The sequence below is a fragment of the Leptinotarsa decemlineata genome, unplaced genomic scaffold (assembly GCF_025532065.1).
Source record: "Leptinotarsa decemlineata unplaced genomic scaffold, Ldec_3_MD MMD2_tig00026314_RagTag_RagTag, whole genome shotgun sequence".
In the NCBI taxonomy this organism is placed as follows: Eukaryota; Metazoa; Arthropoda; class Insecta; order Coleoptera; family Chrysomelidae; genus Leptinotarsa; species Leptinotarsa decemlineata.
This window is the reverse complement of record NW_027412684.1, coordinates 177,347-194,409: the sequence shown is the minus strand read 5'-3', so window position 1 is coordinate 194,409 and position 17,063 is coordinate 177,347. Positions and strand designations below refer to the sequence as shown.

Below are 17,063 nucleotides of genomic sequence, written 5' to 3'. Positions count from 1 at the left end.
GGTCATTTCATCATGTATTGAAGATGTTCTTTCTTCAAAGTCACACTTCTCAACAATCGAGTTCATATCAATGTTGATTTCATCCAATGATAATTCGGTATATTTTTCCAAACCTCCCTCTGTTGCGAGGAGCAGAAGTTTGGATATTTTGGCTGTATGATAAGTACTATACGTAGTATAAGTACTAGATATTACAATGCGTTTTGAGGGTATGTCCCATAAACCTGGACAGTTGCACTTCAACTTTCACTTTTCACTTTTCAAAAATTGCCGAATGCTTACGTAACTTAGTAGCACTGATTCTTTTGGGATTTTACGACGTCACATTTTTCAGCATATTTGTACACAACTTTTGTTTTGTACTGAAAATGATTTTCCATTAGTATGAAATAGTAATCATTGTCTTTCACAAATCTCTCCCTCACTTTCACTAAAAAATAGAGGTATTGTCTCATTTTTTGAGAAAATAAAATAAGAACTCCTCGCTCTCTTTTTCCTCTGATAACAATTCTACTACAAGACTTGAGAGTAATTTTTTCTGTTTCAGTGAGAATGCTTTCGAATTCATTTTCTTTTTCTTGCAAATCAAGATTAATTGTTCTATAGGTGGTTGTACAGAACAAGCAAAAATTATCACCGAAATTGGGATACTTGACGCCTGTGTTATCAATCAATGACAAGTATTATTTGTTCCTCTAGCACACAAGTAATTTCACTCCTAGATGTGAAATTCGATAACGTAGTAGTGAGTAGAGATAACGATCCCTACTTACGAAAATAACTTGGTTTTCGAAATGCGCTTATAGGAGTGATAAGTGATTGCGAGGGGAAAAATAATATATTATGATATCCCATTTTCATCTAGTTGTAAGCTGTTGTTTATCAAGCCAGTTTGAAACCGATTGCAAAATCACGCCAGAACAGACTTTCAGGATTTTTCTCGAAATTCTCCTGTTCCATAATTTGGCCGCCAAGTGAATGTTGTTTTCGAAATACAAATAAATCAATTATTTTCAGAAATATTTCAGTATTTAGACTCCGGAGTGTTGTCAAATAAATAATATTTTTTAATTGGCCTATAATTCTGAAGAACCATTTCAGTATTCGTCAACTGATTACAATTATTCATCATTCGAATTTTTGATAAAACATGTATTTATCATGAACTAGGAATAACTTTTCATTCGGTACAACTAGTAAAAGAAGAGACACTGTTCTGGTAGATTTTCAGTAGATCATATATGAAGCATAAAGTTGAAATAAAATAAACGTGCACAGGCACATAAGATATTTGGAATCACAGAATTGATTTGGCTGTTCAAATTATAAAATAACAAAAACAAACTTACCTCTAAAAGCATTTGCTTTAGCCAACGAAAGAATTTTTTTAGTTCGTTGAGACATGGTTTCTACCAGGGCCAGGGCGAAAAGAAAAACGGGGGGGGAGGGAATCCAAATGTTCCCGAGCCCACCAGCAAAATTTCCCAACTTCCAAGAAAATGAAAGCCGAGGGATTAGTTACTACTATAATATATTAATTTTCTTACTGAGCTATCCAAAGATTGGCTGAATGCTTATGCCCATTAGGGTATGCACAAACAAAAATAAATTTTGGTAATTATAAAAATAATTATGGGAATTATTCTATTTTGGACCAAGGTCCTTGGTCTTCCACCATATCCACCAAGTATAGGAATATTCAGTACAAATGAAAGGAAACAACACTTAAATAATATTATGCTTATTGTTTTCTACTATTATTTTTTCTATCTTCACGGCCCGAAATTTTACAACTTTTCCAAGTCGAAGAAATAGCAAAAGGTTGAGAATTTTGTAAAATTATCACTACCAAAATTTGTGAACTGTTCTCTTACTTGGGAAAAATTAAACTTTTTTTAAATTTTCAAACAACTCAGAATTTCAAAGTATTTGATCTCCAATTTATGCATGTTGGGAAATTTCAACCTTCTCCTGGTTCTTTCCCTTTTCATATTACATCTCCCTTTCTTTTCTCTCATTTTTATTATTATAATGTTTATTCATTTTGTTACTATTATTTTTTTCTATCTTCACGGCCAAAAATGTACCAACTTTTTCCCAAGTCAAAAAAGTAGGGGGGGAGGCTCCCACGACGACGGCCTTGGTTCCTACATATTTTAGTATAACTTAAAACACTCTAGTGAAGTCCCTTTTGAAGAATCGAAACAGTGATGCCAAATTCAGATGGCTCAGGTTCGAATATAGGAGTTGGTATTTTTACATCTTTCATACCAACCTGACCCATTGAACTTTGGCAAATAACGCTTATTTACAAAAGAAACACGTGACGGGGCATTACGAAAATGATTGGATAATATTGGCCTCCCCCTTCGAATATTGGCTCTTGGACAGCAGATGAGTGAGAAATACGGGAAAATCAATCATGAGCCATATATATGGCTCAGGTTTGAAATAGTGGCTCGAGATTGTATGTGGGGTTTGCTATGGGTGGCTCAGCTACGTATAAAACACATAAATATATATATATATATATATATATATATATATATATATATATATATATATATATATATATATATATATATATATATATATATATATAAAACATGTATATATATGTATATATATATATATATATATATATATATATATATATATATATATATATATATATATATATATATATATATATATATATATATATATATATATATATAAAACATGAACTCCTAAAACAAAAGTTTTAGGAGTTCATGAGAGCTATATTTTGATATAATTTTTAAATATACAGGGTGTTTGGTGTAGGTGCTACAGACCAAAATTCCATTTTTTAAAATAGAATGCCCTGTATATCATTACATATTCAGATGCAACGTTAAATTCTGATATCATTTCATGTTTGGTTTTTGAAATTCGGTTACGGCGTTGTTGAGTTATTGCTTAAAATGTAAAGTCTTGAGAACGACTATTATTTTTTGAAATATCTCATACAATTATTCTCTCTGCATCAGATCACATGAAAATTAGTCAACATTTTGGGTGTTCGAAGTAATGGTTTCAATTTTGAGGTGTGGAATTCAGTCAGGAATCATTTTGAAAATGAAACAATAGCGAAATTGAAAGAGGTGTATTCGAAAACAAATATTTAATTAATAACAATGTAAATAATATAAGTTGATAAATCATTTCATAAGAATGGTAGGTACCTAGAAATAAGTCATAAAAATTGTTCAAAGTGATGCCCATTAGATATTATACAGGCTTCGAAACGTCGAATCACTTCTCTCGTACAAGTCGCTCTTATAATATCAGGCGTAATATCACTGCACGCTAGTCGAATTTTCATTTTCAGATCATCCACATTCAAAGGGAGAGTAGTGAAAACGATATCTTTTAAATAACCCCAATCAAGCGGTGATAAATCTGGGGAACGAGCCGGCTACCGAATTGGACCCTTATTACCAATCCTTCTATTTGGGTACGTTCTATCCAGATATTCAGTAACAACCTGTGAATTGTGAGGAGGAGCACCATCTTGATGCCACCAAATTCCTTGTCGTTCTGCTATGGGAATATCTTCCATCAACTGGATCAAATCATTTTCTAGAAAATGTAAATATCGCAATCCATTGAGATTTTCATTGAAAAAGTAAGGTCCTTTGATGCGGCCATTGAACAATCCACACCATACATTAATACCCCAAGTAGTTTGAAAATTACTTTCGCGGACCCAGTGGGGATTTTCTTGAGACCAATAGTAACTGTTATGTCGATTCACAACTCCATTATTGTGGAATCGCGATTCATCGCTCCACAAAATTTGACTGAATATGTTAGGACTTTCATGTAATATTACCTGAATACAAGCAATGAATTCAAGTCGTCGTTCAAAGTCCGTGGGTTTCAAACCTTGTACCAACTGAATTTTAAATGGGTGGTATTTATTTTCTTTCAGAATTCTCTGTACATTAGATTTACTCACACCGACTTCTTCTGCAAGAGTACGGATAGAAACATGTGGATGAATAATAATATAATATAATAGAGATCAATGTGTTGATCTCTAAATCTCCAGTTCTAACAGATCTCGTATGATGACGATGCTTTATATTAGAAGGAAACGACCCAGTTCGCAATTTTTCTACAACTCTCGAAAAAGTCATTCGTGGCGGAATGGGTCTGTCTGGAAAACGTTCTTGGTATAGAGGTTGTGCTTGACGGCAGTTTTTCTGACATTCCCCAAAAATTAATAACATATCAATGCAATCACTTGGACTGAACGCGAAAGGCATACTGGAGTTTTCGCACAAAGAACACAGTTACTGTTTTGCAAAGAATCACTGAATCGAACTGACAAGTAGATACAATTCAACAACATTTGTTACTATGGCATCAACAAGCATAAGCTACTTGATGAAATTGTGCAATATTAAGCAATTCACCCTCAAGTTAGTTACATTCTCAAGAATTTCAATATTATATTCAACTGATATCGATATCGTATCGTAGAGGTGAGAATAATGGTTTGTATTCAGTAGTAGTCTAGTTCACTTTAATAAAAGATATAGACTGGATTCGTGTACGAGTAAATAAGTTTTTTTGAAACTTTATATTTAAGGAAAAGTGCAATAACTCAACAACGCCGTAACCGAATTTCAAAAACCAAACATGAAATGATATCAGAATTTAATGTAGCATCTGAATATGTAATGATATACAGGGCGTTCTATTTTAAAAAATGGAGTTTTGGTCTGTAGCACCTACAGCAAATACCCTGTATATTTAAACATTATATCAAAATATAGCTCTCATGAACTCCTAAAACTTTTGTATGAAACATTTTTGTGTATCTCCTTCAACAAACCAGATATTGCCTGTCGCATAAAATGTGGGACACCCGGTATATATATATATATATATATATATATATATATTGTTATGATATTTATTCTTTATAAGAATCTTGACCAATGACACTAGTTAATACGTTTGTTCATTTAAAATATAGGTTAGATACCTTACCTCAGTTAGAAATTATCTTATGTTCTCAGTAAAATGGTTACGCATACAATGTAACAATTGAATCATTCCTTAGTTGGTTTCCATTGAAATTCAAATGTCACAATCCAGTATTGAAAAGATCAGTCACCAGATATATATTTTCCTGAAACACAAAAAAAACAAATTAATAAAACCATTTAGATCAATATTAGAAAACAAAACAACATTACAATTCATTCAAGTTATCTAAATCAATATTTTGAAAGAGTTTCAATTTGTGTAAGGAAAAACACTCAGTATATGAAAACACCATGTAGCTAAAATATTGTCTAGCCTACTAGGTGAAAGAATTGGAAAGGAGCTCATGAATTTTGCTAAATGCAAATTTCAAAAATTAATTTTGTAAAATACAGAACATGAATTGTTATAAAACAACCAAACGATAATCAATTGTAAAATTGATATTAATGATTAATTTATAAACATTCACTGAGCAGCCATTTTAGTAATCTGTCATAAGGCAGAGAACGTTGTAGCAATTTAATTTTAACAACAGAACAGCAATTTTATTATAGAATGGTATTTTGTGGTGTAATTCTGTTCATGATTTAAAATTTAAGATATTTTTCGCAGGTGTAGGTAGGTTAAGGTTAAGGTTGATTGTATTAGTGCCATAGTTTTGGAATTCAATATTATATTTATTATCTTTTTTGAAAATGTATTTGGCACAATATTTTTTAAAACAAACAAGACCTTTCCAAGAACTCTACCTGTAGAGAGAGAGGGCGCTGCATGCTTAGAGAAATCCGACTGAGCTAATCAAGGTAAGAAGTATCTTTAAGATAAGGTATCTGCCTGAGGAATAATATCAAACTTGATTAAATAAATTATATATATATATATATATATATATATATATATATATATATATATATATATAATATTATTATTATATTATTTTATATAATGAAACACCCAACCTGTACAGAACACAATATATGAAAATATAGTAGCATCAACCTCTCAGGTATACTTTCAGAGGTGATGAATGGAATTTCCTTTGTCTCACATACTTATTTGAGTCATTCAAATAAAATCAGTATGAGTATTTTTGTAATAAAATCGAAATACTCGCTTTTGCCAACGTTCCTTCATAAGAGAACCCGGAGAATTCCTGACAGAAAATCGAACGACCATGAGTAATATCACAATGGACATTGGATTATACCAGACTGATATCTGAGCAATTTTCGTCAATAAATTCATTGGGTGGTATTAGAGTGTCATTAATTATCAGTGCAGGATAGATTAACCTAAGAGAGGAGAGCCAAGTGGTACTGACTGTATTCCCGTTCCACCGCGTGATCTGGTACTGCGGAGCTGAAATCATCTGAAAATAGAAATAGTGGTTCAAAAAAAGTATGAAAATTTACATTACTACTGAAAAATGAAGCGGTCTGGGAAAGTTTGAGAAAACAAGATATAGGTGAAAGTAACTGTTATAAATATATTGGAATATTTGTCGAGTACAGCTCTGTTTGGCTACTCCACCGTAAATATAAAAAACTATTGTTTTTATGGAGCAGCTCAACTTCGAGCCAATATGTGATTTCAGGCACATTTCAGAAAATGAAATCCTTTAAAATAACAGGTATTGAGTAACTCAGAGAAGAAATACAAAGCAACGAATGAGCTTGTGGGCAAATACGCATACCTACAGATTCAGGAAGTGGTGAAAACAATGTTGGATTCAAATTTAAGCAAGATAAAATATCAACAAGCCCTGTCAATTTCTTGTAAAATTTTGGAAAGAGGAATAGGAAAAATTATATCAAATAATACGAAACGTTCCAAGCTCATGAAACTGACCAGAGATGAAAAATATCATCGCAAACATGATGGGACGAAAGCTGCTATTGAAAAGTTGCTGAAAATATATAACAGAATGATTAGAGCATAGTGAAAAGAAAATGTAAAAAATAAATAATTTTCAATCATTACTGCTTTCTGTATGGACTGTGGTCTACTATATTCAAAGTATATTGTTCACTGAATATTTCCCGCGTCGTTGTTTGCATGAACTTCGGCTTTTGAGATTTCCCAAATTTTCGAATAGCGAAATTTTATCATGAATTATCCTGTATTAATTTAAGAGGAAGTCTTTTTTCAATTTATAACTGAATAGTTAACCGCAGTTTCAGTCAAAACAACGGATCAGTTTTTTCATATTATTTTTTCCTGCGAATGTTTTCGACTTTTTTCAAATCGCCTGAGCCTTCGAATCACTGAATAATAACTCAAATCTACAGAAAAAACACATTCCCAAACTGTACAATTAACTCCCTTTGACTTTGACTGAATAGTTATTTATGTATCAAGGGAATTAGGAGGGCCTTAATTACCGATGGCAAAGTTTGCGTCCCGAGGGCCTCTGGCCCGAGGGACAGCAATTGCTTGAGGTTATTAAGGCTCATTAATTCCCGTGGTACATAGATAATTTTATTTCTGACCGATTTCAATAAAATTTTGTTCATTTTTGAAACGGAAAAATGTACCAATTCATTACCTTCCCGGTATATTTGAATCAGGTACCGTTGATTATAGTAGAGTTTTCTTGTTGCTAGGTTGTTGCTATGTTACTTGTTTATAAACAGAACTTTGTTATCAAGCTGTGTTTGCGGTGAAAACGTGTTTTCTACCCCAAATATAATGTAGGATATTTTGAAAAAAGCTGAACAAGCAAGAGAATCATTAATTCCATCGAAAAGTGAAGCCGTATACCAAAAAGAATACAAGATATATCTGGACTGGCTGACACGGAAAAATGTTATGCCAAAAGATGTCACTGAAACTGTATTTCTGGCATATTTTCAAGAACTGGTAAGGAATTTTCTATGTTTTTTGGTAGATTTGCTAGTAATTGTGTTTATTCGTTTCAGTCAGAAACGTATAGTCCGAATTCTTTATGGACTAAATGGTCAATGCTAAAATCGATGGTGACTATACATGAGAAACGAGATATCACCAAGTTCAATGAACTACAGGCTTTTTTGAAACGGAAGAGTAAGAGTTATAAGCCGAAAAAGTCTGCTGTTTTATCTCCTAAAGATGTTATCAGATTCCTAAAGGACGCTCCTAATGATATTCATTTATTGCATAAGGTAATTTTTTTTCTTATTTTCCTTTTTGTGTGTATTTATTTCCTTTTTTTTGTTATAGGTTGTTTTGATTATGGGTTATTTTGGAGGATGCAGAAGTCAGGAACTTTTGAATATGAAGATATCGGATATAGAGGACCGGGATTCCGTTATGGTAGTGAACGTACCGGAAAGTAAAACTGGTGTATCGAAGAAATTTACAGTTGTGGATGAAAAAGAGTTCTCCGCTTTGCCTTTATTAAGACTTTATATGTCTTTGCGTCCTAAAGGTATTGAACGATTTTTTTTGAGCTTCTGACAAAATAAATGTACATCTCAGCCAATTGGAAAAAACATGTTTGGGAAAATCCCCAGCAAAATCGCAATGTATTTAGGATTGCCAAACTCATCTTCCTATACGGGACATTGCCTTCGTCGCACTTCTGCTACTGCTCTAGCCAATGCAGGAGCAACTATGACTAACTTAAAAAGACACGGAGGTTGGAAAAGTTCCACGGTGGCGGAGGGGTATTTGGAGGATAGCATCGAATTGAGAAATAAAACGGCGCGTATGTTGTCTACTTTGTCATCAGAAGAGGCAGGTACCTCGACTGTAGTGAACAGAAGCTCCAGCCATACAAAAGAAGAAATTGTTTCCAGTGGCGGAAGTAATTTTCAGGGAACATTTCAAAATTGTACATTTATTATTTGTAATGACGTGAATAAATAAAATATGGTTCAGTTTTCATTTCTATTTATTTTTACTTGTGAAAGGTAGAGGGAATTATAAAATCTATAATGTCCCAAGGGAGTTATGACCCTCTTTATTGATAGCGTAACTATGATGATATAAGCTTATAATATCCCGATCAGAAATAAGATAATTAAGCAAATTGCAGTAAACAATCAGTTATGCTTAACGTGTGTTGCGTGAATTTTGTGTTGAAGTTTATTCAGGTGTTTATCAGTGTTTGAAAGTGGTACGTAGGTACTTTCTATATCTATTTTTGAAGGTGCAACGATGAGTACTATAAGTAGAAAACTTGTCGAATTATCTCGCAAACGAAGAGAAGTTTTGAATGATGGTAAGCTTTCTTCAAAACATTTGAAAACATGTGTGTCGGGGATGACTATACATGTTTTGAATGGTTTCATGTTCATTAGAGAGATATTTTGAACGACGATGAACTTTTTTTAAAAGAAATGATTTATTGTTACTGGAAGAGATGTTTAGAATTACTCGACATTTTTTACCAGGGATGAGTTTACGCATATTTTCAAATGGTTCATATTTACTAGGAGATTGATAAAGTAATATTTTTTCAGAAAACGAGTTGAATAAATGGTTGACGGGGGGGGGATGTGCACCTCCTTCATCCAAATTCTCCAAAGAAATAATGGATAATGTTCGTACACATTTATTGTCATTTCCTACACACGACAGCCATTTCACGAGACGAGAAAATGATAGAAGGTATCAACCGTCGCACTTCACGATGAAAATGATGACTTTTACCGAAAAGAATATCAACATGGAGTGTCTTATCGCTATTACAGTAAAAATGTTCATTCTTTAAGATTAGCGAATCTGGTAAACTGAATTATCATTCAGTTTACCAGGGAGGAGCGAACAACAAAGTGCAAGATAACATGGATGAAGAAAAATCAAAAACTGGGTCAAAATCAAAAATCAAGTATGTAAAGAAGCTGAAAGAGTTATTGAGTAACTCAGAAAGAAAATACAAAGTCACGAATGAGCTTGTGGACAAATACGAATTCCTACAGATTCAGGAAGTAGTGAAAACAGTGTTGGTTTCAAATTTAAGCAAGAGAAAATATCAACAGGCCCTGTTAATTTCTTGTAAAATTTTGGAAAAAAGAATAGGAAAAATGATATCCAATAATACGAAACGTTCCATGCTCATGAAACTGACCAGAGATGAAAAATATCATCGCAAACATGATGGGACGAAAGCTGCTATCAAAAAGTTGCTGAAAATATATGACAGAATGATTGAAGCATAGTGAAAAAGCATTGTAAAAAATAAAATATTTTTAATTATCACTCATTTTTGTATAGACTTTGGTCTACTATATTCAAAGTATATTGTTCACTGAATACTTTCCGGGTCATTGTTTGCATGAACTTCGGCTTGAATGAACTTGGGATGCCCCAAATTTTCGAAAAGCGAAATTTTCTCATGAATTATACTGTCATAAATTTATATGGAAGCCGTTTTTTAAGTTGTGACTGAATAGTTAATCGCGGTTTCAGTCAAAATAACGGATCAGTATTTTCAAATTATTTTTTCCTGCGAATGTTTTCGACTTTCTTCAAATCGCCTGAGCCTTCGAATCACTGAATAATAACTCAAATCTACAGAAAAAACACATTCCCAAACTGTACAATTTCTTTTGACTGAAAATAATTAAGCAAATTGCAGTAACAAGCAGGTACCAGATTCTCTTATAGAAAAGATAACAGGTTAAACTCATGAAACATTTATAAGTGAATTATAACCAAACTGCAGATAACACAATATATGTAATTATAGTAGCATCAACTAATCAGGTAAACTTTCAGAAATTATTCAAAATCACTTCTCTGAATACAAAATAACAACAGTTTTCATGAGTAATAATAATTTAGTGTTGAATTTTATAGTTGGCACTTTGGTTCGTTTATCGACCTGTCTTTCTGTCTTATCTAAAAACTCCCGATATAACAGAGTTTTGAAATTTCACATTTTAGTTTCATACCTGATAATAGGGTTAAACCCGAAACCGGGTTTCCCGGTTATATATATTTGATTGATGCAACTAGTTTTCCTTTATTTTTTTATTATTCAAATATTTCTTTACAGATTTTTCATTTTATTCTAATATAATGAAAACTCTTCTATATGAGTACTCAATTTCAGATAGAAACAACTCATATTGTAGTAAATCCGGCACGGTTTTACTATTATTATTATATATACGTATCCCACTGAAACATCTACGATTTTATAGTTGGGTCACCAATAAATAATACGTCATTATAGTCTATTTCAAAAGAGTGTAGAGTAATAAAATCTCATTAAGTATTCAAAAGCGCTACAGGGTGATCCGTCAATAAATTCTGTCACTTCCCTAGTCCGCATTGCAAAATTATGTCGTTTCATAAAGAGCAGGTAGGTATCACCCTGTTTTAAGGGATTTGTCCATTGTTATCGACGGATAAATACTGAGCCAGAGGCGCGCTAGTGGGATAATTGCCAAAAGAATATGCATTCATAAAAATTATATTAAAGGAAATAAAAATTTAATACAGCAGAACAGTGTTATTAAAAAAATATAAAATGTAACAATAAAATATATACGAACCGAAATCGGGAAATACTCACAAACACACACGAACGAACTTTACGTATTGAAACACTTGTGGGGACTTTAAATCAATTTATTCACAAAAACGACAAGAACTTTACTGGATACGTTATTACAATTTGACACTTGAACAATACTAAAACTGTGAACTTCCCTTAACGTTTAACAACACTCTATTTATACCCTAATTGAATGTTCTAGAGATTACTAGGTACAATTTTCGAGAACCTTCCGAGAAAATAATTATTCAGACTACCCTTAATTCTAAACCCTAACCTAAGCAAAAGTGTCACTGTCACTGATACACTGGTCTCTGTCCAGATTGCTTATCCCGCTACAGTATATTTACAATTCAATTAAATTATTCTACATCAGTATAGTCTTCATCCGAAGAACTGTCATCATCCCCTGGTGTTATAATTATAGGGTCAACCACCTGATCGACCAAGTTGTCCAGTTCCCACATTTTATCTTCCTCTTTTAAAACATGCTGGATTGCTTTTTGCCAGTTTTCTGATGTGATTTCCATAATGGCTTGATCAAACAATACCTTGACATCTTTCATTTTAAATGTAGTATTGTGCCTTGCAACATATCCTTTAACTTGTGCCCATATAAGTTCTATAGGATTTAATTCGCAATGATATGGCGGTAGGCGCAGCACAGTTACTTTATACTTTTCTGCTACATCTTCTACGGCATATTTCATGAAGCGAGATGTATGTTGTTCTACTATGGCTAGTAGTTCCTTCTTTACTGAATTCGTCTCAAACTGAATACCTTTATTTGCCAGCCAGTTAATAATTTCTTGCTTTCTCCAAGCTGAAGTTGGTACCTTCTCTAAGCGCCTTGAATGGTAGCTTGCATTATCCATAACCACGACCGAATCAGCTGAAAGAAATTTTAACATTTCCCCGAAGTAGTCTTCGAAGACATCCGAATTCATGTCCTCATGATAATCTCCCGTCCGGCACGACTCAAAGCTTAACAAACCTTCTTTTAAAAATCCGTCTTCGCTTCCAATGTGAGCAATTATAAGCCTCTTCCCTTTTCCCGAAGGCACTTTAATACCCGTCGAAAGGCCTTCTATGAAAGCTTGGCGAGAACTTGTTATATTTTTATCTTGCCACATTTTTTTGACTATATAACCTTCGGATATCAAAGGAATATCGTTATCTTGGCTTATCTCGATAAATATTTTTTCAAAAGTGGGTATTTCCTTTTTAAAATAAAACGAATGAACTTTTCTTCGAATGTCACATTGGTGTCTTCATCTAAGATTTTTATTGGTCTTCCTGATTTTCTCTTGCATGGACTTACCTGGCCTGATATCTTTCTTTCTCGCAATAATTTAAAAATCGTGGACTGTCCAATTCCAGTCATTCGGGCACATCGCTCAACACTTTCTTGCACAGACAAACTAGGGTGATCGTGTTTTATGCAATCATATACATTTAAAATTATAACTTTTTCGCAAACAGATAGCGGATAATTTTTTACACTTCTTTTCTTTGGAGTAAATGTCCCCATTTTATAACTTTTTCACTATTTCTATATCACAATATCACTGTACGTTTAATTGGTGTAGTAACAATTACTATTATAACTCGAATGTTTAAGACACCATTACAATATATTTAAACCCTTTTTCTTAATTACCTGGGTTTAATAGGTATTGCATGATTGGTGGGCAGGGTCAAAAAGGGATTATTATAATGACATGGCACCTCGGAACTAAGTGTTAACCCTTTTTTGAGAAATCATGCTCAAGTATATGAACCCAAATTGCATATTAAATAAGTTTACAAGAACCACTAAAATTAATCTTAATCTTTTTTTAAGAAATTTTACTTACCTAAATACATGTAGGTACTTAGTTTTAGACCAAATTACTTCCCAAAAATGGCCTTTTATTATTATCTATGTCTGTAATTTTTAATTTACTTTAATTATTAAGTTTAATAATCCTAAGATTTGCCTACGCCCATGGACGACAACGAAATTCAGGCAAATTTTATGACACTTCATGATTTATTACTCTACACTCTTTTGAAATAGACTATAACTGTCTATCAAGCCTTAGTAACTCTTTCGCTAGTTCCGTGTTTGGTTTATTCAAATAAAATTTGGCAGCTACTGTCACCAGATGCGAATTTCTCCACATAAAATTTTGGATGTCAGGCAAGTCCGAAAGAGGCTTGAATTCCGCCTCCTGCACTAGGAGGAGGTCTTTAGTTGCAGAGAGAAAAGATCTTGAAAAAAAAATTCGCAGACACTTCCTTCCACGAGGTTACTATGGTAGATTTTGAAATAAAAGCCTGCTTAAAACCTTCAGAAGAAACTATATTCAATAATGAATAAAAATATTAAAAAAATAATTAAAAAATAATAACCATAAATATATCTCAAAAAAAAAAATTAAACTCAATATTCGTGCCTTCGCCGGAAATTATTACTATAATATACGAGAGTGACGAAATACTCTAACTTGACCGATGATTTCTGACCGCTAAATATCTATAATGCAATTATTAGGTCCACTCTGTATACAAATTTATTATAGCTACCCACACAGCACTAGATATTCATGGAATATTCCCTGTTTATCATAAAACGAACGTATATATTCCAAATATTCATAGAATATTCTTGGAATATATACATGCCTTTAGAATATTCATAGAATATGCTTGAATGAATATGGCAGGATTATTCCCGAAAGAATGTGCATAGAATGTCTATAAATGGATTATTCTCCCTTGAATATTCTAAGAATATTGTCGATCGAATATACCATATGGTATATTCTTAGAATATATCCCCACGGTATATTTTGGAATATTCTATACAATGGAATTTTGAATTATCTTATAATAACGTATTCAAATAATTCAATATTATTAAAAACAAAAATATTTGAAGATCTTAATCGAATGCATAACCTAATGTATATAACCCTGATAGTGTTAACCAGTTTTTGAACTCAACGCAAAGATTCTGGATGAATTGCTCCAACAGCAACTGTTGGAAACGACAAAAAAATTTGAATGGGCCAATAAATGAACCAATTGCATCAATAAATTGGTTAATTCTCATCCTATTTGTCTTTTTGTATTTGAAATTATTTAATTACAAAGCGAAAAATCCTGGAAACAGAGAAATGGGGAAGTGAATAATTGGAGTAAACGTTTCTCATTGGTAAATTGAAGTGTAGCGCGCGACAGTCGAATAAGCTCTGTGAAAGCGGCTGTCCCTTAATGCATGGTACATTTGCGTTTGCGTTAAATTCGACATTTGATTCAACATGGCGGTTGACGTGGCAGGTTCGCGTGTGTAATGCATGATGTGTTGGTGTTATTATCAAAGTATAATTCTGTCACGTTCAGTGTACCATTTATAATTTGGGGTTGTCCAATTTGCAGTACAGCGAATAGTTTGATTTTGGATCTTCAAACAGGAGAGTTGCATCTATTCAGTCTTCAAGAAAAGTAAGTAAAATGCAATAGTATCGATAGTAAAGTCATGGTGATTAACCTACTATACCTCATTTTAGGTTCGAGGAGAGTTGGTGTGTGGGATTTGTTGGTTTGACTAAGTACATGTTTGAACTAGAGTGATTTCAGCTGTGTATCTTCAATAGAGAATAGTAAGTGAATGACACATTCTTTTGTATCATTTGTTTTCATAATTTTTATCACTCGTTTTCAAGATAGTATCAATTTGCCCAAAAGGAAACAGAGTGGTACCTGGTATAGGCAGGTGCGCTAAGAAACTGAAAACGTAATGATTACTTTTCAACAAGACAATGCAAGTTGCTCTCTAAGTCATAAAATGTTGTAAATGTTCATGAGTAACCTATGCGAAAAATATCTATTTGATTTTTATTCCAGTTTTATTGTGCCACTTTCAAATAGTGATAATGAACGTTAATGTACATTTTGTTCCAGGTATAACTATTGAAACACTGGCTGATGCATTGTTGAACAAATATAAGGAAAACTGTTCTGGTGAGCAAAGTTTGAATAACTTTAAGTAAGTGAAATTCATTGAAGAACCCATCATACCACTCATTTTAAATACTTCATTTGTGGGTTTATTTTTCGAAGTGAGAAACCTAACCTATTTCTTGATGTAATACACTTTTTCTTTTTCAATGAAATGATATATTTATTATTTTTTAATTAGTGCTGATGAATTCACAGAGTTGTTATTTTAGTATATTTTTTAGTATACATTTGTTTGAGAGTAGGAACATCCTAATTTGAATACATTTCTAATATTTGTAATATGACAGTATCCAGGAATATTTTATTCAGTGAATAAATATTTTGAATTAGATTTTTTATTTTTAATATTGGTTGAAACGTCAAATATTTCAGTGTATATTGTTTTTAAAATATATTTGTTTATGAATGTTATGTGTTTTATTACTTGTGTGAATCTTGTATCAAAATGCAATATATACATGCCTAATAGCGGTTACTCGTCACATTCTTGGAATATTCCAAATATTCCTAGAATATTCATAAAATATATTTAAAGAATATTCTATGGTGTTTCTCTATTGTATATTCCTACAATAAACTAAGAATATTCTGAATATTTTATGAATATTCCTCGGGTTCTATTCCTGGAATATTCTTAATAGAATATACCTTAGATATTCTAAGAATATTATAAGATATTCCAAGAATATTCCCAAGGAATATTCTTAAAATATATCAAAGGTTCGCCAGGAGCACTTCCAGGGAATATTCTCCAGAAGATATATATATCCATGGCATATTCATAGCATAATACAATATCCTTAAATGTATATTCATGAAATATACCTGGAATATCTATTGCTATGTGGGTAACTCCTTCCCAAAATCATAGAATGGTTAGTACACAACATGTATAATTAACTCACCGCTGCCTTTTTCCTGCTCGACCCCAAAACAAAATATACCGCCCTTGATTGACCGTCAAGAGAACCCTTCAAACTCGATCCCTATTTTAAAACTTTTGCACTACACTGCTCGATTTTCGCTTCAGAATAAAAGACTACCCAAAATCACGCTAACTGCATGTTTTCAAAAATAAAAAATTAGATTCCACCCAGGAAAACTATCTCCCATAACAAAATATACCGCCCTTGATTGGCCCACTTCATAAAACAAAGATTTTCGCACCACTCCCAGACCGCTACCTTAAGCGAAGAGCTTCCAGAACCCTCTGTCTTTTCTCCTTTCAAAAAGCCAGCAAAATCAAATCACGAGTCTCCCGCCCCTCGCGTTTCTCAAACCGTTATCTCTTCATCGTTGCCCCCGTACGACGTAGGTCCTTAAAAATATCTTTCGATGAGTTCTCAAAACTTTCAATTCATGGGAAATGTATATGCCTTATCGAGTTGCTTGATAATTATCTCTGACTGGGCATCTTTTCAAGCCGATGAATAGTGTTTATCTTAACACTCTCGGTCCCTTGGCCATAATTTAACGTTTTATGAGAGGCAGTTTCGGCGTTTAAAAATAATCTGAATTGAAGAAATCTGTCTCTTTCCGAATTTAGAAT

The 17,063-nt window shown here is 32.8% G+C and overlaps 2 protein-coding genes across 2 annotated transcripts in view; one reads left to right on the top strand and one right to left on the bottom strand.

Annotated features, from left to right (window-relative positions):
* LOC141485245 (probable cytochrome P450 6a20) overlaps positions 1 to 16,698 on the bottom strand; it is a 123,094-nt gene extending 106,396 nt beyond the window's left edge. The window contains exon 1 of the mRNA XM_074181571.1: positions 16,420 to 16,698. The gene's annotated coding sequence lies outside the window, so the exon portion shown is untranslated. The remainder of the gene's footprint in view (positions 1 to 16,419) is intronic.
* LOC141485237 (uncharacterized) lies at positions 7,383 to 8,903 on the top strand. The gene is made up of 3 exons (XM_074181559.1): positions 7,383 to 7,881; positions 7,941 to 8,162; positions 8,221 to 8,903. Exons 1-3 carry the CDS (start codon positions 7,831 to 7,833, stop codon positions 8,455 to 8,457), a joined length of 510 nt encoding a protein of 169 aa, XP_074037660.1. The 5' UTR covers positions 7,383 to 7,830; the 3' UTR covers positions 8,458 to 8,903.
* Positions 16,699 to 17,063: the final 365 nt, after the last annotated feature.

Coding starts and splice junctions, on each gene's coding strand:
- LOC141485237 (XM_074181559.1), top strand. CDS start 7,831: ATGCCAAAAGATGTCACTGAAACTGTATTTCTGGCATATTTTCAAGAA. Junction 7,882..7,940: donor TGGCATATTTTCAAGAACTG/GTAAGGAATTTT, acceptor TATTCGTTTCAG/TCAGAAACGTATAGTCCGAA. Junction 8,163..8,220: donor ATATTCATTTATTGCATAAG/GTAATTTTTTTT, acceptor TTTTTGTTATAG/GTTGTTTTGATTATGGGTTA.